The sequence below is a fragment of the Cryphonectria parasitica genome (genome assembly GCF_011745365.1).
Source record: "Cryphonectria parasitica EP155 unplaced genomic scaffold M406scaffold_6, whole genome shotgun sequence".
NCBI classification, from domain to species: domain Eukaryota; kingdom Fungi; phylum Ascomycota; class Sordariomycetes; order Diaporthales; family Cryphonectriaceae; genus Cryphonectria; species Cryphonectria parasitica.
Genome location: NW_024468914.1, coordinates 1,179,344 through 1,204,116, shown reverse-complemented (window position 1 = coordinate 1,204,116; position 24,773 = coordinate 1,179,344). Strand labels below are relative to the sequence as shown.

General features: G+C 53.2%; 11 protein-coding genes and 1 non-coding gene across 12 annotated transcripts; 5 read left to right on the top strand and 7 right to left on the bottom strand.

Annotated features, from left to right (window-relative positions):
* Window positions 1-677: 677 nt before the first annotated feature.
* On the top strand, window positions 678-2,536 carry M406DRAFT_293017 (vacuolar protein sorting-associated protein VPS4; the record flags this gene model as incomplete). Its single annotated transcript, XM_040919063.1, has 3 exons — window positions 678-1,327; window positions 1,420-1,870; window positions 1,986-2,536. 3 exons carry the CDS (start codon window positions 678-680, stop codon window positions 2,205-2,207), a joined length of 1,323 nt encoding a protein of 440 aa, XP_040774317.1. The 3' UTR covers window positions 2,208-2,536.
* Window positions 2,537-2,628: 92 nt separating this feature from the next.
* On the bottom strand, window positions 2,629-4,852 carry M406DRAFT_279435 (uncharacterized protein). Its single transcript, XM_040918383.1, has 2 exons — window positions 4,617-4,852; window positions 2,629-4,541 (listed from the first exon to the last, which is right to left on the bottom strand). Exons 1-2 carry the CDS (start codon window positions 4,784-4,786, stop codon window positions 3,143-3,145), a joined length of 1,569 nt encoding a protein of 522 aa, XP_040774316.1. The 5' UTR covers window positions 4,787-4,852; the 3' UTR covers window positions 2,629-3,142.
* A 302-nt stretch (window positions 4,853-5,154) lies between these two features.
* On the top strand, window positions 5,155-5,602 carry M406DRAFT_57381 (uncharacterized protein; the record flags this gene model as incomplete). The annotated part of the gene is made up of 1 exon (XM_040924585.1): window positions 5,155-5,602. A coding segment is annotated over exon 1 (196 nt), but the record flags the coding sequence as incomplete, so codon positions are not given.
* A 316-nt stretch (window positions 5,603-5,918) lies between these two features.
* Window positions 5,919-7,465, top strand: M406DRAFT_103799 (family 18 glycoside hydrolase). The gene has a single exon (XM_040915081.1). The coding sequence runs from the start codon at window positions 6,061-6,063 to the stop codon at window positions 7,270-7,272; it is 1,212 nt and encodes a 403-aa protein (XP_040775012.1). The 5' UTR covers window positions 5,919-6,060; the 3' UTR covers window positions 7,273-7,465.
* On the bottom strand, window positions 7,457-8,830 carry M406DRAFT_357049 (uncharacterized protein). The gene is made up of 3 exons (XM_040923580.1): window positions 8,748-8,830; window positions 7,934-8,323; window positions 7,457-7,849 (listed from the first exon to the last, which is right to left on the bottom strand). The coding sequence occupies exons 2-3, from the start codon at window positions 8,306-8,308 to the stop codon at window positions 7,760-7,762; spliced, it is 465 nt and encodes a 154-aa protein (XP_040774314.1). The 5' UTR covers window positions 8,309-8,323; window positions 8,748-8,830; the 3' UTR covers window positions 7,457-7,759.
* Window positions 8,831-9,011: 181 nt separating this feature from the next.
* M406DRAFT_357035 (ribosomal protein) lies at window positions 9,012-10,064 on the top strand. The gene is made up of 4 exons (XM_040923579.1): window positions 9,012-9,091; window positions 9,278-9,416; window positions 9,504-9,606; window positions 9,786-10,064. The coding sequence occupies exons 1-4, from the start codon at window positions 9,080-9,082 to the stop codon at window positions 9,889-9,891; spliced, it is 360 nt and encodes a 119-aa protein (XP_040774313.1). The 5' UTR covers window positions 9,012-9,079; the 3' UTR covers window positions 9,892-10,064.
* A 223-nt stretch (window positions 10,065-10,287) lies between these two features.
* Window positions 10,288-11,354, bottom strand: M406DRAFT_261401 (uncharacterized protein; the record flags this gene model as incomplete). The annotated part of the gene is made up of 3 exons (XM_040917438.1): window positions 10,288-10,710; window positions 10,753-11,046; window positions 11,154-11,354. 3 exons carry the CDS (start codon window positions 11,352-11,354, stop codon window positions 10,288-10,290), a joined length of 918 nt encoding a protein of 305 aa, XP_040774312.1.
* Window positions 11,355-11,845: 491 nt separating this feature from the next.
* M406DRAFT_340946 (uncharacterized protein) lies at window positions 11,846-13,649 on the bottom strand (the record flags this gene model as incomplete). Its single annotated transcript, XM_040921606.1, has 2 exons — window positions 11,846-13,009; window positions 13,434-13,649. 2 exons carry the CDS (start codon window positions 13,647-13,649, stop codon window positions 11,846-11,848), a joined length of 1,380 nt encoding a protein of 459 aa, XP_040774311.1.
* Window positions 13,650-16,676: 3,027 nt separating this feature from the next.
* Window positions 16,677-17,525, bottom strand: M406DRAFT_331874 (uncharacterized protein; the record flags this gene model as incomplete). The annotated part of the gene is made up of 1 exon (XM_040920679.1): window positions 16,677-17,525. One exon carries the CDS (start codon window positions 17,523-17,525, stop codon window positions 16,677-16,679), a length of 849 nt encoding a protein of 282 aa, XP_040774310.1.
* A 1,481-nt stretch (window positions 17,526-19,006) lies between these two features.
* Window positions 19,007-21,069, bottom strand: M406DRAFT_352312 (DUF580-domain-containing protein; the record flags this gene model as incomplete). Its single annotated transcript, XM_040922679.1, has 3 exons — window positions 19,007-19,670; window positions 19,794-20,742; window positions 20,817-21,069. 3 exons carry the CDS (start codon window positions 21,067-21,069, stop codon window positions 19,316-19,318), a joined length of 1,557 nt encoding a protein of 518 aa, XP_040774309.1. The 3' UTR covers window positions 19,007-19,315.
* A 1,410-nt stretch (window positions 21,070-22,479) lies between these two features.
* On the top strand, window positions 22,480-22,578 carry M406DRAFT_t97. The gene has a single exon. It is a non-coding gene; the product is annotated as a tRNA-Gly (tRNA).
* Window positions 22,579-23,031: 453 nt separating this feature from the next.
* On the bottom strand, window positions 23,032-24,427 carry M406DRAFT_340944 (NAD(P)-binding protein; the record flags this gene model as incomplete). Its single annotated transcript, XM_040921605.1, has 4 exons — window positions 23,032-23,081; window positions 23,163-23,364; window positions 23,481-23,590; window positions 23,710-24,427. The coding sequence occupies 4 exons, from the start codon at window positions 24,425-24,427 to the stop codon at window positions 23,032-23,034; spliced, it is 1,080 nt and encodes a 359-aa protein (XP_040774308.1).
* Window positions 24,428-24,773: the final 346 nt, after the last annotated feature.

Below are 24,773 nucleotides of genomic sequence, written 5' to 3'. Positions count from 1 at the left end.
TAGATAGTGTGTACTTCCCTTAGGCGCACAGGACGTGATCTCGTACGAGATCTTACACGAGATTAAGTAGAGAACTTGTGACATAAAATTGACACCAGTAAGTAAAACTGATGGTTCTAAATTGATTTTCATAATATTGTATACATAAAAATTCTACGAGGCGATGTCAAGTTCAAGACATCTTTCCAGGCCAAGGCCAATATTACCCAGCCAGCCAGTGCACATATGTTTGGTGAAATTACTACAGCAAAGTTCCAGGGCCCAGGCCCAGGCCCGGGCCCAGGCAGGCAAAGAAGCATGGCAACGTCACTCCTCGACCCCGCCAAGCCAGATGGGAAAAGGTAGCGGCGCTTGCCAAGGCTGATAACACACCTTGCCTGCAGGTCAACAACGACCAAGGCACCTAAAGTGACGATACGGCCATACACTTCCTTTGCCCTCCTTTACCTCCCTCAACCACGAGCTCTACAGAAGGCAGCCAGCGTCAATTTGTACGACCATCGAGTCCATCACAGCAGCAGCCTCACTGGCACTACCAGCTCTGTGTTGCTATCTGCGAAGCCGACACAACACACGAACGATCACGGAGCCCGCTTCACCCCTCACTTGGACCGTCTATCTCCCCTCGATACAGACTGAACCACCCCGTCCTCAGACTCCTCGACCTCCTTGCAACCATGTCCAACACAGACTTCCTCTCCCGCGCCATCGAGCAGGTGCGAAAGGCGATCGAGGCCGACAATGCTGCCCAGTACGACAAGGCCTACCAGATGTACTACCAGTCACTCGAGCTCTTCATGCTGGCCTTGAAATGGGAGAAGAACCCAAAGTCCAAGGAGATGATCCGCCAGAAGACGGGCGAGTACATGGACCGCGCTGAGAAGCTGAAAGCTCACCTGTCCGACTCAGACGCCAAGCGCAAAAAGCCAGGCATGCTGGGCGCTAACGGCTCCAGCACCGGCGGCACAGGCAAGGGCAAAGGAGGCGATGGCGACGGCGATGGGGGCGGCGCTATCGATGAGGACTCCAAGAAGCTGAGGAGCGCCCTGGCCGGCGCCATCTTGCAAGATCGGCCCAACGTCAAGTGGGAGGACGTCGCAGGTCTCGAAGGGGCGAAAGAGGCCCTGAAGGAGGCCGTCCTGCTTCCCATCAAGTTCCCCCAGATGTTCCAGGGCAACAGGAAGCCGTGGAAGGGTATCCTGCTGTATGGGCCGCCGGGTACGGGAAAGAGTTATCTGGCCAAGGCGCTGGCGACCGAGGCCAAGAGCACGTTCTTCAGCGTGAGCAGCTCCGACCTGGTGAGCAAGTGGATGGGCGAGTCGGAAAGGTACGTCTTCTAACCACCTCCTCACATCCCATCCATCCTCGCCTCCCTCCCAAGGGCGCTGACGATGCTAATACTACGACATCAACAATTAGGCTCGTCAAGCAGCTCTTCAACATGGCCCGCGAGAACAAACCCTCCATCATCTTCATCGACGAGGTCGACGCCCTGTGCGGGCCCCGAGGCGAGGGTGAATCCGAGGCCTCGCGCCGTATAAAAACCGAAATGCTGGTGCAGATGGACGGCGTGGGCAAGGACTCGACTGGCGTCCTGGTGCTCGGCGCTACGAACATCCCCTGGCAGCTCGACGCCGCCATTCGCCGCCGCTTCCAGCGCCGCGTGCACATCTCTCTACCCGACACCGCCGCCAGGACGACCATGTTCAAAATCGCCGTGGGCGACACCAAGACGAGCCTCAAGAGCGAGGACTACCGCGAGCTGGCCAAGCTGAGCGAGGGCTACAGCGGCAGTGATATCGCCGTCGCTGTGCAGGATGCGCTGATGCAGCCCGTGCGAAAGATCCAGCAAGCGACGCACTTCAAGCCAGTATGTTCTACCGTTCTAATCTGTTCCATACCTTCCCCCCCCACCCCCCCAACCCTTCCTGAAGACGCTCGCCCTCTCATGGACTCAAACTGACACCCTATCTCTCTTCGGCAAGGTCACGGTGGACGGCGAGAAAAAGGTCACCCCTTGCTCCCCAGGCGAGCCCGACGCGATAGAGATGACATGGGAGGACGTCAGCACCGATGAGCTCCTTGAGCCTATCGTCGACTTCAAGGACTTTATCAAGTCCGTCAAGTCGTCAAGACCGACCGTCTCGCAGGAGGATCTGACAAGGAACGCGGAGTGGACAAACGAATTCGGCAGTGAGGGCGCATAGAAGAAGGGAAAGAAAAGCGGCAGGATCCCAAAAATAAGCAGGAGGGGGGAGGGGGTCAAACGGCGACCAACTGGGCATCAATCACAAAGTGTCGGGCGTGCGGCCAGTGGTGATATACGATACCTTATAACCTGACTGAAGCAAGCAAGCAGACTCAGGGCGTCAAGGCGTTTTCTTTTACTTTTTTATGTTACAATTTCTTTTATGCATAGGAACAGGATGAATGGGGTGGGTGGAAATGGAAGAGGGTAAGGATAGCTTTGCGCATAGTTGGGGGAAAAAGCGTCTTGTTTGTAGATACGCTGTGGAATGACAGTAGTTCTGAACCGTCTATGTCGTCCCCTTATTTGATTCTTTTAAAATTGATTCGGTTGAATCCTACCCAGGCACATGCACCAGCTCAGCAGATCAAAGAATGGACTTCAAGGTAGTGCCGCCTTTTCATTGCTTTTGCCTTCTATCATACGACCAGAGACCGACCTGGCCTCCAGTAATCATGACGATCTCAATGATCTGCCCTGGGTATGAAGACTGATGATGGTACACAAAAAACTTCGATCCCCTGCCTCCCCCAACTTCACGACACTCCCCGCAAAGGCATTCAATTGAATTGAGAAAAAAAGAAAAAGAAAGAGATCCAGGAACGCCGATGCCAAAGTTTTTTCACCCGCAACCCTCTTAACTCCAGCCAACAGAGACGGACGACGAAAATAAAAGAGGTGTGAGATAAGCGACGATAAATGAAGAAAGAGAGGGGCAAGGATGGCGTGGAGGAAGAGAGGCAGAAGAAGATTGAGGCAGCGCACACATTAGGCTTTGGTTTTCTTCTTCAAAGAGGAAGCCTTGCGCGCTTTGGCCTGGGTGGCCTTCTCCTTCTTGGCCATAGCCAAGTGTCTGTGTCTCTCAACCATCCGCTTCCTTCGGATCGGGGTGTCCTAAGCCTCGACCTTCTTGTCCTTCTTCTTCTTCTTCTCCTTCTTGTCGTCGTCACCCTTGTGCTTCTTCTTCTTCTTCTCGGCCTTGTCTTCTGCTGGCGCGGGCTCGTCGATGTCCATGGCGTCGGATTTCCTCTTCTTGTCCTTCTTGTCCTTCTTGCTCTTCTTGGCGCTGCTGCTGCCGTCCTCCTGCTTGCCAGGGTGCACATCAATCATCTCCGTATCGATGGCGAGATCATCGCCACCATCGCCCAGGATCGCCTTCATGGCGTTGCTCATGGCCTCCTCGTTCTTGATGGGCTTCTTTCCAGTGGCGTAGAACTCGAGGCGGTCCTCGAGCTGCTGCCGCAAGACCTCGCCGAAGCGCGCGGAGGGGTGCTCGGAAAAGTTGTCGATGCGCGAAGCGATGCTGCACTTGTTGGCAAGGTATCTCGAGATGCGGCCCTTGATCTTGGGACCAGCGCGTCCGATAAACGACGACTGGTAAATCAGACCGTACTTGGGGGTGGCACCCTTGGTCTTAAGGGCGCGGAAGAGAGCCTTCTCGGCACCAAGGATCTGGAGGGTAGAGGCTGGGTATTTGGCGAGGTTGGTCAGGGAGCCGGCGTGGGAGATAAGTCTGGCTGCCACGGGCGTGCCAAGAATGCACTGCAGGTTGGGCGCGACGTCGCCCATCTTGTCGTCCAGAGACTTGGACAGCGCCTTGCGGTAGTCTGCCATCTTGCTTACGGACTCGGCAAATGACTTGACCATGACCAGATCCGTGTCGGTGATGTCCATGCCCATCGACATCCTCGCTGCGTGGATGATATCCTCAGCCTTCTCGCCGTCGTCGTCCACCACAGCCGCGATGTCGTGCAGCTTTTCATCGTTCAGAGTCTTCTTGTTGCCAATGGCCAGCACCATTTTCGCGTAGGTAGCATTGTCCGACACGATCCTGATCAGCTCGGGGAAGTGCCAGCCGTACCACTCACGCACACGCATGCAGCCCTGGTTGATACCCTTGTCAAGAGCATCGAGCGTCGCAATGGCCTGGATAATGTGGTTGTCGTTCTTGTGGACGGAGAACTTGACCTTGGCGCGGGAGTAGGCGTGGCCCATACCCAGCTGCGCACGGCCCAGATCACCATCCTGCAGGCCCTTGAGGAGCTTCTCGGCATGCACACGGATCCCTCGCAGCAGGTCGGCGACCACCTCGCTCGTGTCGCTGGTCTCGCACTCAACACCCTTGAAGGTGGAGCTGATCTCTCCCGCCAATTTCTTATCTTGTACACCGAGAACGATCTTGGACTTGTGGCCGGATGTCTGCGGGAGGACGAGCTCGAGGACGGACCTGAGGGTGTCGGGCATGATACCCTCAGAGATCAAGTTGATGTTTTCTAAGGTCTGCGCTGCATTTCTGGAAGGGGGACATTGTGTCAACTGGGTGGAAACATTTTCATACGAATTCTCTGACGCCAGCAGTCAAACGTACTCGTATGGCTTGAAGCTCTCAAGCTTGACATATTTGCTGAAAGTTGCAAGGTCGCTCAACGAGTTTTGAACCTCCTTGAGCTGCAAGCCCACGCTGTCAGCCTGGTTGACCACCTTGAAGACAGCATAGCCAGCTGCAGACTCATAGAGTAGATAGTTGATGTTGGCCATCTTGTCGAATATCTCCTGGCAAGATGGTGATTCCAGCCGATAATTTGCTGCTGGAAATTCTGTTGGTAGGTTTATCGGCGCGGGATGTCAACTCGAGATTTTTTTTCTTTCTTTCCCTCTCCCACTCCTAGCCGTAGGAAGGAAATTTTGGAGTTGCAGGGGTGGAGCAAGGTTAGCACGGACCCCATGTTGAGGTGGGCATCCCTGTCCGGATATCCTGTATCTTCACCAGCTGGTAAGCAGCCGTCAGTAGCACCTGCCATCTGGTGGCGGGCTGCAGACGTCAGTAGAATTTGCCCCCCAAAGCTGCTGCATAGAGGACACAGCCCAGCAACTGGAGAGCTGGCTGTTAAAGGAGCTCCTCACTAACCCAGCCACATTCATTCATTCGTATTCACAGCATCAGAAGTGAGAGTTAGCAGCACAATGGCTAGGCACTGACCTCCAGGAGGGAGTCACTTCTTTTACCAAGAGCACCATGACAAGCTGAATTGTGGACGGCGCAAAAAGATGGCCCATCTTGCGCGCACACAGCATGTGCATCCGGTTGACATCATAGCATGAAACCAGGACACGTACAAGCCATTTTGTCTGTGTTTGCTGGCAGTCATGGAGTCTTCTTTTGCCTTCTGGTCACAACTGAGAACCTTGCCTCTCATATGACTGGACAGGAACCTGGTCTTGCTGTTACTCCTGTGTCTGCAACGTCACCAGAAGAAGCCAGCAACACAGTCAACGACCCCGCAGACGAGCTGAGCTGAGCAAGGGCAGCAGCGTTCCAGGTACATCAGGGTAGGAAAGAAACAATCCCATTTCTGAAAGGTGTTTGTAGTACAATCACATTGTACAGCGTTCTACAGGAGGATCAATCTACTATGTACTGTATTTTGCCTTCCTCTCAAGCAGATCCTTGGCATCTACCACCGCCCCCCTCTGACGCCCGTTCTTCATGGATCCGATGCAAAGCCCCTCTTATTGCTGAGCCACAATATCATCTCCACGTATGACACCCTCCCTACCAAGCGCGTCCACCTCTCTCGGAGTCTCAAATTCACCTTGCATACCGAAATATGCCACCTAGAGGCAGCCTACTCCCCTGGACAATTTTCTTTATAAGCTTCACAGTGTTCCTCTTCCTCACAAACGCCCAACCACAAGAACAACAACATCAACATCAAATCCCCATTCTACAATTTGAACATACTCTTGACGAATATCAATACGAAGGCATCGGTGACCCCCTCCGCCAACAACAGCTACAACAGCAATACATAATGACCGCCACCAGGAGCCCGCGTAGTGTCGTCTACTTTGTCAACTGGGCCATCTACGGCCGCAAGCACTTCCCCTGGGAGCTACCCGTCGAGAATCTCACACATGTTCTCTACGCCTTTGCCAACGTCCGCCCCGAGTCAGGCGAGGTTTACCTAACCGACTCGTGGGCAGACCAGGAGATACATTGGGACGGCGACAAGTGGGAGGACGGACACAAGCTGTACGGCTGCCTGAAGCAGCTCAACCTCCTCAAGCGCCGGAACCGCAATCTCAAGGTGCTGCTGTCCATTGGTGGGTGGACGTACAGCTCCAACTTCAAGGGCGGCGCAGGCTCCCCGCAGAATCGCGCCAACTTTGCCCGGTCGGCAGTTAAGCTGCTCAAGAATTATGGCTTCGACGGGCTCGACATCGACTGGGAGTACCCGTCCAACGCCCAGGAGGCCGCAGACTGGGTCGCCCTCCTCAAGGCCTGCCGCGAGGAGATGGACGCCTACGCCCACACCCTGCCCTCTTCTACCCACGGCCCTGGCGGGCGGCCTCACCACTTCGAGCTGACGGTCGCGTGCCCGGCGGGCCCACAGACCTACGAGAAGCTCGACCTGCGCGGTATGGACCGGTACCTGGACTTCTGGAACCTGATGGCCTACGACTATGCCGGTTCGTGGGATGCCAATGCTGGTCACCAGGCGAATCTGTATCCTGCCAGGAACAACTCACTCGCGACGCCCTTTAGCACCGCTCGCGCCCTGGAGTACTACACGCGGTTCGTGGACATGGACAAGATCGTTCTGGGCATGCCACTATACGGCCGCGCGTTTGAGAACACCGCCGGCATCGGCAAACCGTACAGCGGCATCGGCGAGGGGAGCTGGGAGAGAGGTGTATACGACTACAAGGCACTGCCGCTGCCGGGTGCGAGAGAGGTGCGGGATGGCGAGGCCGGGGCCAGCTACAGCTACGACGACAGCAAGAAGATGCTGGTCAGCTACGACACGCTGCCGATGGCCAGGGAAAAGGCCGAGTACATACGGAATCACCACCTGGGCGGGGCTATGTGGTGGGAAAGCTCGGGGGACAAGAAGGGCAACGAGAGCTTGATTGGAAATGTCGTGGATGTGTTTGGCGGGGCGAGAGGTTTGAGGTGGGAGGAGAACTGCATAGAGTATCCGGAGAGTGAATGGGAGAATCTGAGGAACGGGTTCCGGGAGTAGCTAGCATAAGTCAGGCAGACTTCTCTGGAAATTATTAACCACTTTTAATGCTGTTATCACCACCACTCCCTAAGCTGACATCAATACTCCTGTTCATGGCGAGAATAATCTGGCCTGACTGGGTATTGACTGGTGGTGCAGTCGTTCACATAGGTACAGATCGAGGCTGAGCCTGAATGAAAAAGGAAACCAGAAACAAAGTTCAAATTAGGCAAGGGTCGTAGAGAGATGACGAGCTGAGCAACACATCGGAACACATATTACGCACGAGAACACAGATGATGTTGAGACCTTGACCATCAAATTTTGGTATCCCATTTGCCGCCAGCCAGATAAAGAGACTTAGACGAGCCTATCAAATATCCCTTGACACATGATGACTTTCTCATGTCCTTTTGCCCAGTGATGTGAGCAGCCGTGAAAAACTTTTCCCATTTCCCATACTCCGTCCATCGTCAACCCAAATCGTGATTATTTGTCGAATTGTTTAGGAAGACTTCTCGAAGACGTAGGTCAGGTGGCAGCGACCGCAGTACTGACGGTCCTTGTGGGCAGCCATGAAGACACCAGCACCGCACTATTGCATTGAAGAGGTATGATTAGCACCCGAGAATAAATTCAGGGAAGTAATGTTTGAGTAGATAAAAGAGTGTGTGCTTACAGATTCGTTGGGGCACTCGCGGCGGAGGCGCTCGATCTTGCCGTCCGAGTCGACCTTGTAGTACTTGAGCACCGCCAGCTTGGTCTTCTTGCGCTTGTGCTTGATCTTCTTGGGGGTGGTGTACACCTTCTTCTTTCTCTTCTTGGCGCCACCACGCAGGCGCAGGACCAGGTGGAGGGTGGACTCCTTCTGGATGTTGTAGTCGGACAGGGTGCGGCCGTCCTCGAGCTGCTTGCCAGCAAAGATCAGGCGCTGCTGGTCTGGGGGAATGCCCTCCTTGTCCTGGATCTTGGCCTTGACATTGTCGATGGTGTCGGAGGACTCCACCTCAAGGGTGATAGTCTTACCCGTGAGGGTCTTGACGAAAATCTGCATGATGGGCTGTACCTGCTGGAAGGGAAGGAGGGAAGGTTAGAATGAGACGGCTTGCGGCGAGATGGAAAATATTGCAGTTCAGTAGTGGGTGGGTTTGTGATGTGGGGCGGGGAAGGGAACAAGGGCGTATCAGAGACTGAGAGCCAACAGAGACAGGGCAAAACAGATAATTAGTAGACCCGTCAATCAAGAGACTGGGACGACAATCTGCCTTTTACCTCGCCGTCTGCTCACTGCTTGTCTGTGCCTGACTGCTCCGAGGTGATGAAGGATCACAAAATTTGATGATGGTGGCGCCCACATTATCGCAAGCGACTGAAGGGCGCCGGGTATCATGAACGCAAAAAAACACAGGAAAGGGTATCAAATGTGCTGTGGAAAGGAGAGGAAGGGGAAAGCCGCGATGCCGTTGAACAACATCATCGTGGTCGAGACGTACCTAGGGTATTATCCCGTCATAAGCAAGCCTCGTGAAGATGTTCGTTGCTCGAAGGAAGAGACGGGGAAAGAAATTCGCAGGTGCTGTCGATTTTTGGTTTGAAGTTTTGGGAGTCCTGGGGCTAGCGGGCTGGGGTGAGCAGGGGTCTGTGCACACCATTCACGTGACCTCACAGAAATTTTGGAAAGGGCGTGGCTCTTAGTGGCTGACAAAGGAAGCACTGGAGTGGAGCTCACCACTGTATCGACCATTTTTCTCGAGCCAGGCGAACTTTCAAACCTCCTCTTCAACGACACTCTGTACGATTCCTGATCAATCCACCCGTCGTCAAAATGCCTAAGAAGGTACGAATATAATACCCTCTTGATGATACATTCACTCGACGGTGGCCCAGCTTCGGAGTCTGCTCCTTGCTGGTTTGAAGGCGGCTCGCGCTGCTCTCTTGTCGCCCGTGGCTGTCGTCGCCATCACCGTCGACTGAACCATTCCCACGCCCAAGCAAATTTCACTGACCCAATTCTCCTCTATAGAGAAAGAATAACGGCCGCAACAAGAAGGGCCGCGGCCACACCAAGCCCATCCGCTGCAGCAACTGCTCGCGATGCACGCCCAAGGATAAGGCCATCAAGAGATTCACCATCCGCAACATGGTCGAGTCTGCTGCTATCCGTATGACGACTTCCTCGCCTCTCCTTGCCATTTTTTCACCCTTCTCTCCTTACCGGCCAATGCTAACAACATTTTCTTATTTACTAGGTGACATCTCTGACGCCTCGGTCTTCGCCGAGTACACCGTCCCCAAGATGTACCTCAAGCTGCAGTACTGTGTCTCTTGCGCCATTCACGGCAAGATTGTCCGGTACGTTTGTCCCCGATGGAGGACAACTGTGTCTGGTCAGGCGTTGCTGTCTACCTGCCTTCATGGCGGTCAGCTCGCCTGGTCGACACGGGTGGCTGAGAAGAACCTTGGCGGCACATTCTCCATCTCCCACCCTCTCCGTCACCGAATAGCCTCCGCTGACAAGATTCCACCTGTAGTGTCCGCTCCCGCGTGGGTCGTCGCAACCGTGCTCCTCCTCCCCGTGTCCGTTACAACAAGGACGGCAAGAAGGTCACTCCTACTCAGGGTGCTAAGACCTCGTAAGAGAGATCGGTGCCTCGTCAGCCTTGAGAAAAAAGATGACCGTGGAAGCTGTTACGACTTGTCTGGGAATTTCGGGATACCAAAAGGATCGGCATGGGCTCACCGGCGTTCGGGTTTACTGAAGTCCATAGTCGCTGAATCGACGACAATGATCACAAGTCAACATTTTCCGAATCTTGTTCAGGGATACCTTTTCTTCGTTGTGAAATCCTCCTGTGTTGCCGTAAATCGCATGATCAGTTATCCTCTGGAGGATGACACATTCCCCAGGCCATCAGATTTTTGTTGTTTGATGCAAAGAACTATATGCTTTCCAGTGGGATAAATACTCGATTGTGCTGTCTTGCAGTACAAGAAATTAAATGTAGCGCCACCTGCCCCCCCGACTTGGACCACTCATTCCACCCGCACTATCTCAAACAGCAGCCTCCTCGTCCTCGGATCATCCCACGACCTTTTCCCATCATTGACGCTCAGCCCTTCATCCAGCTCCGCCTTAACCTCCCACCTCGTCCCCGTCCTGCTCTCCACGTCTTTTACAAGCCTCTGGAAGCTCTGCACATTATGTTTCCACGTCGTCCTGTCTCCACCTCTAGGAGCCAGCGTCCGAGTTTCCACTCCATCTACATTTCCCGTCGCCTGCCCAATGATCAACACACCATTCTTGTCCTTTAACAAGCTGATGGCGTTTTTGAAGGCGGTCACCTGTTCCTCCCAGCTGAACAGGTGTAGAATCATGCCCAGCTGAACGACCTCGAGTCTCGCCTGGAACTGCGCCAACGGACTTGCCTCCCCACCAAGGGGCGCGAGGATGTCGGCCTGGACCATCCTGACGCCATTGCCGCCACTGCCGCCATCCACCTGAGACGAGTAGGAATCGCGGAAGAGCTCATAACCCAGCTCGATGAAGGTACCTGACAGCTCAGCGCCAGCAACGGTTGCGGGCGGGGCGCCGTCGTAAATCAATTTGCGAATGTCCTGGCCCAGACAGGCACCCACGTCCAGGAAGAGCGGGGTGCCTGAGTTTTTGTCGGTGGCGGTGAGAATGGATAGCAGGCGGGCGTAAAGGTCGCCTGGTCGTTGCGAGAGATTAAGTTCGAGGAAGCGGAACTGGCCTAGACATGGATAAGGGTGGACGGCCCAGGCACGGTTACGCTGAGGTTGGAGGATTAGAAGAAGCACATGGGTAGTGGAAGCAAGACGAGATGCTGAATTTCACACCTCAGGAGCAGCTGCCACCAGGATGAGAGGGGCTTACTTACCACACGGATGACATGTTCTTCAACCTCCTCGGGCAGGATATGGCTGTACTCCACCAGCAACGTACGAAAGGCTTGGGGCACGACGGTTGTCTCTTCAAACCACAGATGAGTGCGTGCGGCTGATGCAGCCGGTGGTGCAAAGGACGAAGATTGTTGCTGCTGTGCTGCATCGCTAGCGCTCTGATCAGGTCGTTGACTCATCATGATCGGTTCTCGTATTGCAATAATGGTTCAGGCAGGAAGAAACAGTGGATCATTTTACTGTGAAAAGATGACACTGCTAGTATTACAAGGTGCTCCTTCAACGCCTAATTCATCACAGTCTTCGTTGACGACATTGCACGGGATCATGCATGAACTCTGAGGAAGAGGAGGGGAAAAAGAATCTCCCGTTACGCCCTGAAAGCGTTATGCGCATTCAGCTGCTATAACCACTGCATAAGTTTACAACAAATACAGCTGATGTACAAATAAAATACCATAGTATGTAAGTAAATGTCTTGGAGGTAATTATCCTCTCCATGTAATACAATTCCCTTTTCGCTCTCAACACCATCCTGGTTTTCGATGACAATAGTATGTACAATGTCGAACCCACTAGATACCCAGATGTAACAAAAGAGAAGGAAAAGAATGAATGAAAATGAAAGACAGACACTGTGAGTGCTTAAACTCTTTCTCGCCCACTCAACTCAAGCCCTCCCCTTCGACTGCGGCCTCAACGCACCAGCCTCGTACTCAGCCCATCGTCCCCTGATGAACTGCCGCACGCTTCTCCCCCAAAAGGCGATTGGAATCGCCAACAGCCCGATCAAAAGAATGCCCACGCCGATAAACACATTCACAGCCAGCAGGCCCCATGACTCATCCCACATCGGCAGCACGGCCGTGATGCTCCAGCTCGCCATGTAGCTCACGCCCCCGACGACAGCGATCGCAGGGGCGGCCAGCTGTGGCAGCGACTCGGTCACCCAGATGGTGTTGGCGATGCTCCCGCTGATGAAGCTGAACGAGTTGAGCCCGTAGGCGACATGGTACACAACAGCGGGCCAGTGCCTCTCGGCCGCGAACCCAAAGAGGAAGACGCTGGCGGCGCCCGTCGTGACGGGGAGCACAAAGGCGGGCAGGTAGAACTCGGCGTGCCGCACGCCACGGTTGCGCAGGGTCAGGCGCTTCATGATGTTGTTGAGCATGTAGTAGCTCGCAGGCAGCGCGAGCAAGGACGTCAGCCCCGTGGTGAAGTTGACGCGGCCCACTTCCTCGGGCGACAGGTTGTAGGGTGCTGCGGCCATGACGACGGGGAACCCTGTGCCGATGGACATCATGCCGCCAAAGTTGATGGCGTTGAGCAGCGCCACCCAGAAGACGAGCGGGTTCGCGAGGCACAGGAAGATCTGCACCACGCAGACGGCGGCTGCTTTGGGGTTGGCGATGCTGCGGCGCCAGAGCCTGAATGGTGACACGCGCCACCCGGACTGGAGGGTGTTCTCGTCGGCTGGGAGCGTGTCCTCGATCAGGGCGGCGGTTGTGTTGTCGTCGTCGCGACCGGGCACGTCGAACCAGTCGTCGTAGATCTTGACCTTCTCGGTGCCGGACTGCACGAGCACGCGCCCGTCAAAGGCGATGGGAGGTCGTTGGAAGTAAGTCTCTGGAACAAAGAACAAGATGACCACGGCGATGATGGCGGCAGGGATCGAGGCTGCCTTGAACAAGGGTCGCCACTCCGAGGCTGTGTCCATCAACATGGGAAGAAACCCCAAAGATGAGACGGCCAGGGAGCCACCGCAGGCCCAGAAGGTAGCGAGGGCGATAGGCCGCTCATCTATGAAGGTCAGGTCGATGATTTGGAGGAGGGTCTGTAATGAATCGAGTTTAGTAACAAGCTTGAGGTCTCTCACATACAGACACATAACACGGTATTTCCTTACAGTGCTGAGTGTAGCGCCACTTGCAAAGCCGATAACGCAAATGGAAGCAAGGAGCTGGTGGAAGCTCTGTGAGAACCCAGCGCCCAGGCAGCCGCTGGTGAGCATGAACGAGGACGCAAAGATCACAGGTCGCCTGCCGAATGCCACGCAGAGTGGGATCCAAAGGAAGAAGCTCACGCCCATCGTCAACGTCGGGCTCGAGGCCAGATTGATAATGGAGAAAGGGTACAGGTCCTGTGATTCATTGCCAATGGTTAGCCCTTGTGTGTGTGTGTGTGTGTGTGTGTATGTATTTGTATGTGTGTGGGGACTCTATCTTGTCTTTCTTTGGACTTGGAACTGGGATGCTTACCTTCTCATCAAAGTCCTTGGCAAAAGCCTTGTAAAGATTGCCGGGGGTCTCAATGAGGAACATGGACAGAGCAGAGTGTAAAAGCAAAATCACGACGATAAAGATCCGGCGCCGCTTTGCCCAGCTGAGCGGGTCATTTGGTGATTCGCTCGCGATGGGTAGGCTCAGCATACGGCCATTGGAGGCGATGAGAAAGACACTGCCCGCCAGGTCCATGGACAGGTGCTTGGATCGTCCGCCCGTGGCAGTCATTTCGCCCTTGTTTTCGACGTCCATATCAACGGCGCTCCAGCCATCGTCTCCGTCGTAGAGAGCTTGCTCGTGAGCAGCCATCTGGGCGTCGACCTGTGCCATAACGGGCAGTAGTGCTGGTTAGAGCAAGTTGTATTGCGTTCGTATATCCGTCTGGTGGGGTCAGACAGAAGGTGGTAGAGAAGAGTAAGGCTAGAGGGAATGTATGATCACGGAGATCGAGGCGTCAGAGGTGATGATGAGAAAGTCAGCTCCTATCGTGTGCGGGAACGTCAGTGACAGCACGATGCTGATGATGGTGATGGTGAAGAACAAAAGAGTCTCAATTCACATAATGACTGGATGGGGAGTTGATGGATTTTATCCTCGAACTGAACAAATCGCTTCCTGATACCATCCCATTAATACTGAACGCATCAATGAAGATGAATTCTCTTTTCCTCTCTGTCACTCTTTTCAAAGTTGGGTTCGCAAGTGTTGATAGTTCATTTCCATGCCCGTCTGAATATCATGCGGCGCGATTGCGTATGTAATAATCATTTGGCTTTCTTGGCCTTTCAGGCCGTTGTGTCAGTGGCATTCCCGGAAGCCATTGACGTCGAATCAGAATTTCGGATTGCGACAAGGCCCCAGGAACACCACCACCAGTCCAACTGGTGAGTAGGGAGCTTAGTAGTACTTAGACTCTCTGTGATTGTCTTGGCCGTCCAGAAGTAGGCATTGTTATTGGGCTGCAATCAACAAACAGGGAGAGGGAGAACAGAGTTTGGCTCCTGGCAAACCTTATAGTACTCTCGCGTGCACAAATCCAGGGCAAAGATCGTGTAAGTAGTCTAGGGCCTTCCCGTTCCCCAGCCCGGGCGGATGAAACCGTTGCCAGCTATTCCCAAAGTGTACCCTAGAGAGACATGGCTGTCGAGCGGCATCTGTCATTAAGCTTTGCCTACGGTTTCAGGCCCAGAAAACTTGTCCCAAATTCCCAGAGCCTAGACCAGCGAAGACCAAGCAAAGCGACATCAAGTCCAGCTGCAGTCGCACGGGAAGCTGGATCGCAACAGAGATGAGAACGTGACCGGAGCCGAAAACCTTTGGCGAGCTTGTTCACCCGTGTTGTACTCGCCCATAGTTTGCAAAGTGTTCGAAGGAGTATCAAGTCCACACGAAACGACGCTTCGTTCCATTGCCTTTCTTGACAAATTCCAAATTTCTTGCTTTCATGAGGTCTTTGTTCGCGTTTCTAATTCAAACGGGCACAACCCCCACACTTTTCCTCGCACATGCTTGTGCTGGGCGTGCGGACCGAGATGAACAGGTCCACTTCCTCCACGTGGTAATTTTCCAAGGAGGACGCATACTTTACCTCAAAGAAGGGCAGAGCAGAATCACTACGTATGCTTTCTGTGCACTCATGAGTGGGATTTGAGTCACGGGATCTCTTGAGGTCCACCTTCGGAGAATAACGAACCTGATCAGTATGACAGCTGTTAAGTCAATGATGATATGTGACCAACATAGAGAGATATCTTTCCTGGGTGCTCGTAGTTTTACCATAATAGTATGTATGTCTTCCAAGAAACCGCAGAGAGAGAGCGGGTGTGCATGCTCTGAATGGTCTGTGTTCAAACGTAGGCCTGATGCCTCCTGAAAGTCTTTCCGCCCCATCAGAACGCTAAAGACGCGTGGTCGGAATCACCCGCGGAACACCGCGCTCTACGCTCTACTGCAAGCTTTACCTTTTGCATCGTCGCATTCGCAAAGGAATCCGCATGCTCCTCCTCTAGGTGCCCGACTCTGGGAACGAAGCATTAATGGTAATATCACGGATAAGAAGAACTCTAGCCAAGAGCAGGCTGCATATTGAGATCGACACCAATCTCTACAGGGCAAATCACATACTGAGCTCTGCCAGCCCACTCTTTTATGGAAGCTACTAGGCCTGAGGCTGACGACTGCAAGCAAACTTTATTTCATTGTTCAAAACAAGTTCCAAACATAGAGGCCCCTAAACCCTCTCCCGTGTGATGACACCCTTTGAGCTGCAGCAAGGGTTGTAAGCTCTGTGGGGATAAGGCGACGAATCGAAAAGGTTGCCTAATATAGAAATATGAAACCGGTCAGTCATACTTTGAGATGCTTTCCTGGACTACGTGAAAAGAACTGCAGAACCACCTTATGTTTGTGCACCCTGCTCCTCTTCATATTACACATACACAAGGCAGATTAATGCCTGCAAGCATTTTGCCCTCGCATGAGGAGGAACATGGTCTTGTGCAAATGATGTACCCTAGACAAGTAGCTACATGAATGTAAGGAAGTATTTATTTCATTGTCTTTACTATTACATGCTACATCGTATTGAGTAGGCGAAAGGATCAAGAGGCAGGACCAAGACAAAGGATTGCCACTGTAATCTCGACATAGTTTCCCGTCCAGCGATACCCCAATGTAAGGGGAGATATCATCCAGTGTGTGTTCATCCCATCGACAGATCCAAGGCCAAGCCAACATTGGCCGGGTCAGCAGCAGACCGAAAGTTAACCACCATAGATCGGTAGCATACTTTCAGGAACAACATCCCGCGTGATGACCCAACCATGTGTTGAGTTTCGTGTCGTAGTGTTCGGTTCATCGTGCTGGACATCCGGGATCGAGAACCGGCTGGAAGTTCAAGCCGGCAGGGAGAAGCTGCTCTTCGTGGAAAGCGATAGGTGGACAGTACTTTGCCGTCCCATATCGAATTATGCCTGGCAGGTTGAGTATGCATTGTAACAGTGATCAGCGATGCGTTCGCATCGACCGTGCCCCTTCGCTTTCCTGCAGGGCCATCTGTGATGCTAGTAGTCCCTGGTTCTCTACTGATACCACCATCATCATCTCCGACGTTCGAAGGCACCCACTAACAGACAGGAGTTTGCCCCTCCCCCTCCCCCCCCCTTTTTTTTTTTTTTTCATACGTGGGGAGGGGGCCCAGCACCCTTCTCGCCTGTAAACCTATGTCTGTCCACGACGAGGCATGCCCCGCTCATTGTTGTGAGGATCTCCGCCGCGGTCCCGCCACAGCTTAGAGCTGACGGCCTGGGCCGTCTTGCCCAGAGCCTCAGCAATCTCGTTGTCCGACTGCCCGTTCTGGCGCATCTCACGTGCCGTCGTCAGATCCTGGGCCGTCCACCGCGATGGACGTGGACGACCCTCTCGACCGCTGGCTCTTCGACGAGACCGCCTTCCTCGTTGGCTGGCGCCTCCTTGCTGCACTGCCTGTGCGGGACCAGAAGCCACGCCAGGGTTGTTGTTGTTGCTCTGGGCACTGATATTATTGTTATTGTTGTCTTGTGCTGCGGCGGCCGGGGCGGGCACGACGGCGTGGGCGACAGGGTTGGGTCCAGGATTGGCAACAGGCGGCGTGAAGAAAGCCGCTGGATGATGATGATGGTACATAACGCCCGGGGCGTTGTACATGGCGAAGGGGTTCGCAGCAACACACTGGGGGCAATTGTGTGCGGCTCCCGGCTGTGCGTTATAGAAGGCAGCCGGTGCGTTGTTGAAGACACCGGCCACGTTCGGGTTGAATGATGCTGCAGCAGGCCATTGCGGCAAGGGCTGGTGCAAGAAGTTATCGAACAAGCCTAGGGGATGAGGAGGGATGTTGTATCGATGGTACCCCTCGAACGGCTGCTGGGGCACAACAGGCACCTGGTTGCCTTCTTGTTGGCTCGGAGGCCGGGACTGGGTGGAGGCTACACGAGCCGCTGGGTGCGTGGACGTAGAGCGCTGTGGGCTGGCGACCACCTCGGACTTGTCCTGCTCGTTGGACGTGTTCGAACGTTTATCGGGTTGGGACATTCTTATAGCTCGGCTAGAGCTACTAGTAGTGGGTAGTCGTCTTTGTACTACAAGCATGTTAGCAAAGTGCGGGATATAAACGCCTTATTGTGCTATTGGACAATTGAGGTCTTCTGTAGTGGAAAGATTGGATAATGAGGAGAGGATTGTGGGCTGAAGGCATTATAGAGCCAGGATATTGTGTAAATGAAAGTTTTGCGCTGTTGCAAAGAGCCATATTGGCAAGTGTCCTTGAAACACCATGTTGAGCTGTGTGTAAAGGGTTGAGTTTTTTGGCCTGCAGCTTTTACACAAGACCCGTTGCGGTATTGAACTTGTTGGCAAATTGAAGGGCATCTTGATACGCCGCCTCATTCGAAAGTAACATATGAATCGCCAAGGCTAGGAGGATGGCAAGGGAATAATGATAGAGTGGATGGACTCACTGGTGCTTGGAGATTTCAGTTGCTCCTCTTGTAGAGATGGTTGGTTGGTACTGACGCAAATCAACCAAGATGTCTGGAGGGAAGAAACAGACAGGACTGCTATTTAGCTGGACTTGAGACTGCATTATGTAGTTTTGGGCTTGTGTGAATGGTATCATTATCTGTAATAGAAGGCTGCTGAATCACTATCTTGTGGCCCTACCAAAGCAAAGGGCGTGGACTATCTAGAGTAAATGATGTGTGCTTTTCATAGTGAAGAGACTCGGAATGTTCCCCTTGGTCAACGTCTCTCGGCTTATCATTTGTCAGTTTCTCGCTGTTCTCTACGGAATCCGAGCTGAGGCCTAAACGTGAGGCTTTCTCAGACCTCGAGAAAGGGTCATGGTAGTAAAGACGGGCTCGGGAAGACTACAGTGAAGGTAGCTGGTATTGATAGAGCAGGTAGCATAGCTAACACGTGGTTCCAGCTTCTGCCTAAGGTTCATAGCACCCAAGAGAAGGATTATAGCTATTGTGATGTGGGAAGAAGGCATCATTCCTTTCCAACAACCCCTTATACTACCAGCTGCAAAGAAATGCCAACTTTCATCACAGAAGACACCCTCATGATACCCTCTACTCAAAGTGTAAAGTTGAAGAAACGCAAGATTATGAAACAGCTAAAAGGAGTGACCACTCCCAGCTGACTGGAAATGATGGTGGTCTATATAGACAACAACTAGACAGGACTCGCACAAAGATTATAATAGTCTGGTGTGAAGGAGAAGGCAGTTGACCAGTCTTTGGAATACTCAAGATGTTGGCAAACAGGTGCTGGTAGAAGATGCCAGGACGAGAGGAGGGTCGACAGAACACTTCATTAGGAACAGAGACTCATTGTCTATACTATGCTACCTAGAAATTGTTGCACTAATCTATTGAATTGGGTAGGGCAGGCAGGCAGGCAGCTCCACACTAAGTAGACTCTGCACCATCTCGTGTTTGTGGACCCTCTTCAGTCACACCAGGCCCAAGGCATGTAGGTTCACGCTGATACAACTCGACCAACAAAAACTTGATCAGAATTATCTTTTTATTGAGAACATTAAACCTAATACTAGCTCATCTTGTGGTTTGTTATTGTACCCTTGCCTTGCCTGCTGTTGTTTCCAATGGAACCCGGGGTATCTGTATGCTGACAAAACAAAAGAAAAAGGAAAAACGGCAGAGAAAAACAAGGTCGGTACAAGGAAGCAAGAGACGAAAGAAACCATGGCAAGAATCTAGCTTCAATGGGCCGGAACACTCGGCGACCAGAAAAGACCAAGACCAGGCATGTTCTCAATCTTCGGAGGCACAAGAGGCCCACCTTGAGCTCGTAGACATCTACGCATGGATAGCCTCCTGGACATGGGGGTACACCTGCACCATCTGGTGGTACAGGTCTGGGTGGTCCCTGATCATGACTTCTGGGTCCCACGCCATAGCGACAAAGATGGTATCGATGCCGCTGCTCAGCGGGGTGGTGAAGATGTTGCAGATCTGGAGGCCGATCAGGAAGGCAAAGGCGCAGATGACGACAGTGAAGTCACCGTTGGAGTTGTACGCGGGCTTGGTGAACTCGAGATAGAGGAAGGAAAGCAAAGCAGTGGCGAAGCCGATGAACAAGGAGCCGAAAGAGAAGACGGGCCCGATGAGGCACTCGTTGATGAGGGCGTCAATGCCACGGTCCTTGATCATCCTGTTGGAGTGTTCAATGATGTTAGCCCATCTGTGGAGAGAGAAAAAGAAAGAAAGACAAAGAAAGAAAGAAAAAAAAAGAAAGGGGGGGGGGCGTATAGGACGCCAGAGTGTGTGAACGAACCTCCAAGTATCCTTGGCCGATTGGAAGTATGGCCGACCATAGAGGGCAATGTGCGAGAAGGCATATCTGTTGACGAACTCGATCACCCACTGCAGACAGCCGAGAATGCAGGTCAGGAAGCAGGACAAGACAAAGGCAACAATGTCTCCCTGTTGGGCCGCATCGTTCCTAGCCGACTGGGCCAGCAACTTGAGGAAGTTGACGATGGCGACAATGAGGCTGCCCAGGCTGATGGAACCGAAGCTGTAGGTCAGGGATCGACGCAGGGCGCCCCTGGTGACACCGGTTGGGTATTGGCGCGAGTTGTAGTACCAACTGCCGTATATGCCCGCAATGGTCGTGTGGATAGTGTTCTTGATCCACTCACTGAACCAGAAGGAGGTAAAGGTGATGAAGACGACGAGGCCGGTGACGGTGGCGTAGCTGCAGGAGCTGGAGGTGCAGGACGGGTTGTTGTCGCTGGGGGACCACTTGACGTAGATGGCGACGAAGGTGATGGCGAACCAGATGGAGTAGAGAGCGCCAATCAGACCACCGACGAGGCTGACCATGTAGACGTGGCCGTGGTGGTTGGCGACGTGGATGGAGGTGCGTAACATCAGAGCGCTGAAGGGGATGCGCCTCCGCCAGCTCCAGAAGGCGAACATCATGAAGACGACAAAGACGAGGAAGATGATGCCGCCGACATATTGTTTCTTGATGACCATGTAGATGGCGGCGACCAGGCCCCAGACAATATTGAGGATGCCGGTGATCCAGATGATCTGCTTGGGCGCGATGCGGATCAAAAAGACGTAGCCAATGCTGAAGACGACCGCGACGGCGAGGCAGAAGAGAAAGAGAATGATAGTGTTTGTATTGATCGTGAGGACGTCGGAGTCGTAGATGCTAGTACCGTTGGAGCTTCGAGTGGTCGCTGCGAGGAAGAAGTCATGGTCAGCAGAACGACCTAATCAGGAGGAACAACAGCAGCAGCAACAGGAGGAGGAGGAGGAGGAGGAGGAGGAGGGGCAGCATTCTTACCGTAGCCGCGGAGGGCGATGCCAGAGACGACAGTGAACCCGGCCATAAAGACCAGGAACAAGATGCCTGCCCATACATCGTTGTACTTGGGCCGCTCGATCTTGAATGCCTGGTCAAAGGGCACTTTCTGGTCGTTGCCGTATTCGAAACCCTGATGTGGTCCCTGCGGATCGACAGCAGTGTAGGCGCCATTTGTGGGAGGAGGATATTGCTGGTATTCCGGAGCCGGATTGGGGGGGTATTGCTGCTGCATTTTGACGTCGACGCGTCAAGGACGACTGATCGTGATGATGATGGTGGGCGCTTCGTCGCGAGGAGAAGATAGTTGTTCTTGACGCGATTCTTGTCGAGCTGGATGAGTTGCTTGTTGGAGGGGATAGTCTAGAAATTGAATCGAAAAGGAAGAACAGAAGAAAGAAAGTTAAATTGAGAAGGGGTTATTTCTTTTGGACCAATTAATGTGACCTCACTTAGAACAGACCACGATTGACCAACCTAGGCCTTGACCAGACCAGACCAGCGACCAGAAAAATTGAGGTGGAGGAGGAAAAGCGAGCACACAAATAGTAGCTGGGAAAGGGGAAAACAGAAGCAGCGAGTCTCATGATGATCAAAAGAGAAAAGAAGGCGCATAGCTGGGGTTCAGCTTTCTCTGAACCTGGCAAACATGCATGCTCAATTGCATGGAGCAATCGAGGCTAGCAGGGGCCTGAATGGGAGAGGGCCCCCACCCAACCGTCCAACCTTAATTCCTTTAGTGGTAGGGCTAAGCCTGAGACGGGGTCCTGAGGTGTGCTGTGGTTGGTCCCATGTGCCACAGCTGAGTCTGGCATTGGTGTTGGCCGGCGGTCTGGGGCCGGGTTTTAGGGTATGTGTAGTGGGGTTTAGGGGGGGGGGCCTCCAGCACCAACAGCCCATCCTTTACCATCTCTACTGCACAACTATGACAACAACAACACACCGCTGTCAGCACTTGAAGAATTGACTGCCGACACGGCCACAGGAACGGTCTGACACACTGGCTCGAACACATGTGATACAGATACCATTTCTCTTTGCTGTCAGTCTCATATAATATGATCTCATTTCAATTATTCAGTCTTGGCGCATCTGGTCGAGCCCCATTCCCTCTTCTTTTTCTTGTATATGAGATCACAGCACCAGGAACAACTTATCAAAGACATGGTTCCCTCGTCCCCCTTCCTTCAGACGCTGGGCTGTGGCTGTGCTACAAGTCATTCGAGGTGCTGATCCAACATAACAACAGAAGCTAATAACAGACACATAATCTGACTTCTGATTCGCTGTCTCGTGCGGTCCTCCACAACAGTTCTTCTGCATAGTGCTCAGCCGCGCCCGTTGGAACCAGGAACCTCTCCGCCTCGCACCAACTCCGATCCTTCGCAACTCCTAGATAATTGCTACACCTCGCTGCTGTGCCAAAGGACATGGTCTGTTAGAATCCTTTGTCGGTGCAATTCCAACAACGTGGTCCAGCTCCGAAGTAAGCGGGCCCTCCGGGTGTATTTCTCGGAGTGGATCAAGAAGACATCGTGCGGGACCTGGAGCCCACATGGCCTCGTCAGACTTTGCGCACACACACAGAAATACGCACATTGCTGTACAGTTTATGAGACGTTCAAATTTGTCAGGGTTTCCAACAGCGTGAATGGTTTAGTGGTAAAATCCATCGTTGCCATCTTGTCCTCGTTACGAGGACAGTTGATTCGATGGGCCCCCGGTTCGATTCCGGGTTCACGCATTTTTGAGCTGCAACCTCACGATGATGAGACAGGCCTGCGTTTAAACGCATAGTAGTGACTTGGTCTTCCTTTTTAACCCGAACGAGATCTTCAGTAGTACTTGAGCTTACCCGACAGATCGATACGCAAGCGTGAAAAGGGGTTATTATGTTTGGCATGGGAGGAGACGGATGGGGATCACGGTCGAGGCGAATTTGGTCACAGGATAATAGCACAGCGTAGAGGTGTCCCATAGCAGACCATACTTACTCAGATCTCAAATTTAGGTGACCGCAGGACACTTGATTCTCACTAGAGTAGTGCCTAAGGTGTGCTACATTCGCATGTTGGGCCTGTCATGTGAGGCCCAGAAAACAGTCCCTTGTGGTTGGTTATGGGCCTTTCGAGGCTAAAAGTATAGCACTCTTATACTGGAAAATAGACCGCCTCCCTCTCGACATGTCATCGCAGCATTACAGTTTGCTTGTCGTCTCCGGAGACTTGACCTCTACGAGAAGTTTTCCTATTCAAAAGTAAGCCCAACCACTTTAAATCAAGAACGAGGAATATAGAGGGGTAAAACGAATAGAAAGAAACTGCTCACCTGTGTTTCCACCCTTGAATAGGTCCACCAGCGACTTCTCGGCAACCTTCAGCCCGCCCTTGACGATAGTCTCCTGTCTCTTGATCTTGCCCTCGGCCAGCCACTGCGCGAGCTGCCTGCGGGCCACCGGGTACTGCTTGGCGTGGTCGAAGACGATGAAACCCTCCATGCGGATGCGCTGCGTGATGACCTTGGAAATTTGCTAGAAAGATAAACAAGACAGAGAGTCCTCAGTGATTAGCCACTCTGGGGAAAACAGCCAAGAGAGAACGTAAAAGTCAAACAGAAAAGGCAGCAAAGAAAAGAAGGTGTGCTTGCCCTTGGACCCTTGGGATCAGGCGAGTTGTACTGGCTGATAGCACCACACATGACGAATCGTGCATCCTTTGCCGCCCTCGCCAGCGCCATGTCGAGGATATCACCGCCCACTGGAGCAAGGGAAAGAAGGAAAAGAAAGAAAAAAGAGTCAGCCAGGTGAACACACAAAAGCACACACACACATACAGCGATCCGAACTCCAGACCATCTAGGAGGCAGAGCAACTAACCATTGTCCCAGTACACATCAATGTACTTCGGTGTGGCCTCCTTGAACTTCTTCTTAAACTCCGGGTCTCGATAGTTCAAGCACACATCAAAGCCGACCTCCCTCTCCAGCCACCTGCACTTGTCCTCGCTCCCCGCAATCCCAATCACCTTGGCACCCGCAATCTTGGCCATCTGCCCCGCCACCGACCCTGTCGCCCCAGCTGCGCCGCTGATCACCACCGTCTCGCCCGCCTTGGGCTTTCCGATGGTGGTCATGCCGAAATACGCCGTCAAGCCCGTCAAGCCCAGCACGCCCTGGAGATCCGTCAGGCCCACACCCTTGCCCAGCTGCTCCTCCTTGCCAGCGCTGCCACCCATAATCTCCGACACCGTCTCGAACTCCTTTGGGCCAGCGACGGCAACCTCTTGCCACCCAGTCATGGCGACGACATAGTCGCCGGCCTTGGCGCGGTCGGACTTGGAGGCGAGCACACGCCCGATGACGGAGCCGCGCATGACGGCGCCGAGCTGGACTGGGGGCACGTAGGAGCGGGCATCATCTAGCCAGCTGCGCATGGCAGGATCGAGGGAGAGATAGAGCGTCTCGAGGAGAATCTGGCCGTCCTTGAGGGTGGAGGGGGCAGGGATGGGGGTTTGTTTCTGGTGGAAGGTTTGGCCTGGGATGACTGGGCCCTTGGGCCGCTCGGCCAGGACTATGGAGAGGGACTGGTTGGACATTTTTGTGTGGTGGATGAGGAGTGCGTGAAGATGGCAAATGATATTGAAGGAGGAGGAGAAAGAAGGATCACTATAAGGAACGAAGAGAGGACATTGGAGTTTGAGTCTAGGCCACGGTCAGGGAAGGACGAAGGTGAGCCGAGGCACTCGGCCAAGTATCCACTTCCGGCGCCGAAGTCAAACACAGGCCAGAATAGTATTGCTAGCAAGACAAGACAGTGAATCGTTCACTTCTATTACAATAAATTCATGAGAGCAAGAAGTCAAATATGTATAAAAACCAGTCTATACTGTAGTTTGTCTATCATTCTCCACTTCCTGCCTAAGTTATATGCAACCCATTCTC

What these genes read in the sequence shown, in the direction of transcription:
- M406DRAFT_279435 (XM_040918383.1), bottom strand. Translation starts at nt 4,786, where the DNA reads ATGGCCAACATCAACTATCTACTCTATGAGTCTGCAGCTGGCTATGCT. An exon ending in GAGAGCTTCAAGCCATACGA is followed by an intron (nt 4,542 to 4,616) that starts GTACGTTTGACT and finishes TCCCCCTTCCAG; the next exon opens with AAATGCAGCGCAGACCTTAG.
- M406DRAFT_103799 (XM_040915081.1), top strand. Translation starts at nt 6,061, where the DNA reads ATGACCGCCACCAGGAGCCCGCGTAGTGTCGTCTACTTTGTCAACTGG.
- M406DRAFT_357049 (XM_040923580.1), bottom strand. Translation starts at nt 8,308, where the DNA reads ATGCAGATTTTCGTCAAGACCCTCACGGGTAAGACTATCACCCTTGAG. An exon ending in GCGAGTGCCCCAACGAATCT is followed by an intron (nt 7,850 to 7,933) that starts GTAAGCACACAC and finishes TCAATGCAATAG; the next exon opens with TGCGGTGCTGGTGTCTTCAT.
- M406DRAFT_357035 (XM_040923579.1), top strand. An exon ending in GGTCGAGTCTGCTGCTATCC is followed by an intron (nt 9,417 to 9,503) that starts GTATGACGACTT and finishes CTTATTTACTAG; the next exon opens with GTGACATCTCTGACGCCTCG. An exon ending in ATTCACGGCAAGATTGTCCG is followed by an intron (nt 9,607 to 9,785) that starts GTACGTTTGTCC and finishes TTCCACCTGTAG; the next exon opens with TGTCCGCTCCCGCGTGGGTC.